Genomic DNA, 1735 nt, shown 5'->3' with positions numbered 1-1735 from the left:
GACCGGAGCAGAGTGTGTGTGCGGTGCGGTGGTTAGCGTGACACAGCGCGAAACCAGACTTCTTTTTTTCCTCAATGGAAAGCATATTTACACTGTTTGAATCGTTCCCTGTCCCCTATATAGTGCACTACGTGCCATTCACTGTACAGAAAATACTAATTCTGTTGACAAGTGACCGATTTCAGCCGCTGCTTCAGTGTCTATTTTATAGTGTAGGGGGCAGGCGCTTCGGATTCTAGAGAGCATTTGATTGGACAGAAAGTTTGATGAGAAGCTGAAGTACGATGTGACGTAAAAAAAAATCGTTGAGCCGTTTTGGCGGAAGTGACGAGCTGCAAGCTTTGAATGCTTATATCTTCTAAATGCGAATTTTGTCACTGTTTTGGAGCACACTGCCTTATAGATAACCTTAAGACTAACATATTGATACTAACACCCAAAAAACTTTAATTTTGATTTCATGGGGACTTTAACTAGTGTTCCTGTTTCTTCCTCGTAGTGAACAGAGTATATGTCAAGCCCGAGCCTCTGTGATGATCTATGATGACACCAGCAAAAAATGGGTGCCAGTCAAACCGGGCCAGCAGGGCTTCAGCCGCATCAACATCTACCACAACACTGTCAACAACAGCTTCCGTGTGGTGGGAGTCAAACTACAGGACCAGCAGGTGAGATACGAACATGGTACAACAAAACAAGAGAAGACACTGTGTGATATGATCTCACTGTACACAGTGTGTGCTTTAGTTGCGCAGTCCCATCCACATTTACATATGTACATTTTGTGTTATTTTATTTCTTAAAATCTGAAATGTGTTCTGTTTTGTGGTTTTCAAAAATACCATTAATGAGAATGCATAATTGGCCTGAGAAAGGTTTTCCCTTGAAGAGCGTTTGAAATGGGTTGATTACAGGGAAAAAATGTCACAGATGCAGATACGTAACCACATGTTGCCACTCTTCTAGGTCGTTATAAACTACTCCATTGTGAAAGGTCTGAAATATAACCAGGCCACGCCAACTTTCCACCAATGGCGTGATGCACGGCAAGGTTACGGGCTGAACTTTGCCAGCAAAGAGGAGGCCACCACCTTCTCCACTGCCATGCTGTTTGCGCTCAATGTCCTGAGCTCTCAGGATGCAGGTAATTTACAAAACCTTGTATTTTTTCACCTCTGTGCCGCCCCACAATGTGGTGTTTGGTTAGGTGTTACTTGGATTATTTCTGTAACGTATTAGCATTTTTAGAAATTAGTTTGATGTAAGAAGTTTTATTTCAGATTTATTACCCTGTGACCATAGGTTTGAAAGGCATTCAAAGTAAGTCTTTTGTAGGGATGTAACGATTAACTGCGAGCCGGTTGAAAATCGATTCAAATATGTGACGATTCAAATCGGTTGAGATGCTAAACAAATCGCGATTCAATTAGGGGTAGGAGTTTATATGAATGTATGTCTGAGGGGAACTTACTATCTTTAGAAAAGTTTAGATGGTATTTTTTCTTTTCATCTTGCCTCTGTAAAATGCATATTAAAGTTCATAAGTGCAGCGCTGCTTTGTTTACAGTGGAAAACAAGGAAACGCTTTAAGCGCCACCTGCTGGCAGAGAGTGAATCTGCGTCTCATTCAGCTCGTCTGCTGTTTCTGTTTCATGCAGATAGTTTTATGTATAGTTTCACAAAACTGAAGTCAAACCATTCTGTTTTTGCTTCAAATTTAGAAATTATACACTGT

At 41.0% G+C, this 1735-nt stretch overlaps 1 protein-coding gene across 1 annotated transcript in view; it reads left to right on the top strand.

The window, feature by feature from the left end:
• The window catches only part of LOC107674057 (ena/VASP-like protein), a 33135-nt gene that overhangs the window by 13543 nt on the left and 17857 nt on the right, over nucleotides 1–1735 (top strand). Inside the window, exons 2-3 of the mRNA XM_016467917.1 lie at nucleotides 500–668; nucleotides 967–1144. Of these exons, the coding sequence (XP_016323403.1) occupies nucleotides 500–668; nucleotides 967–1144 (347 nt within the window). The remainder of the gene's footprint in view (nucleotides 1–499; nucleotides 669–966; nucleotides 1145–1735) is intronic.

This window comes from Sinocyclocheilus anshuiensis, unplaced genomic scaffold (genome assembly GCF_001515605.1).
Source record: "Sinocyclocheilus anshuiensis isolate Anshui unplaced genomic scaffold, SAMN03320099.WGS_v1.1 scaffold544, whole genome shotgun sequence".
Classification (NCBI taxonomy): domain Eukaryota; kingdom Metazoa; phylum Chordata; class Actinopteri; order Cypriniformes; family Cyprinidae; genus Sinocyclocheilus; species Sinocyclocheilus anshuiensis.
The sequence above is the reverse complement of the archived record's forward strand: the minus strand, read 5'-3'. Positions and strand labels throughout refer to the sequence as shown.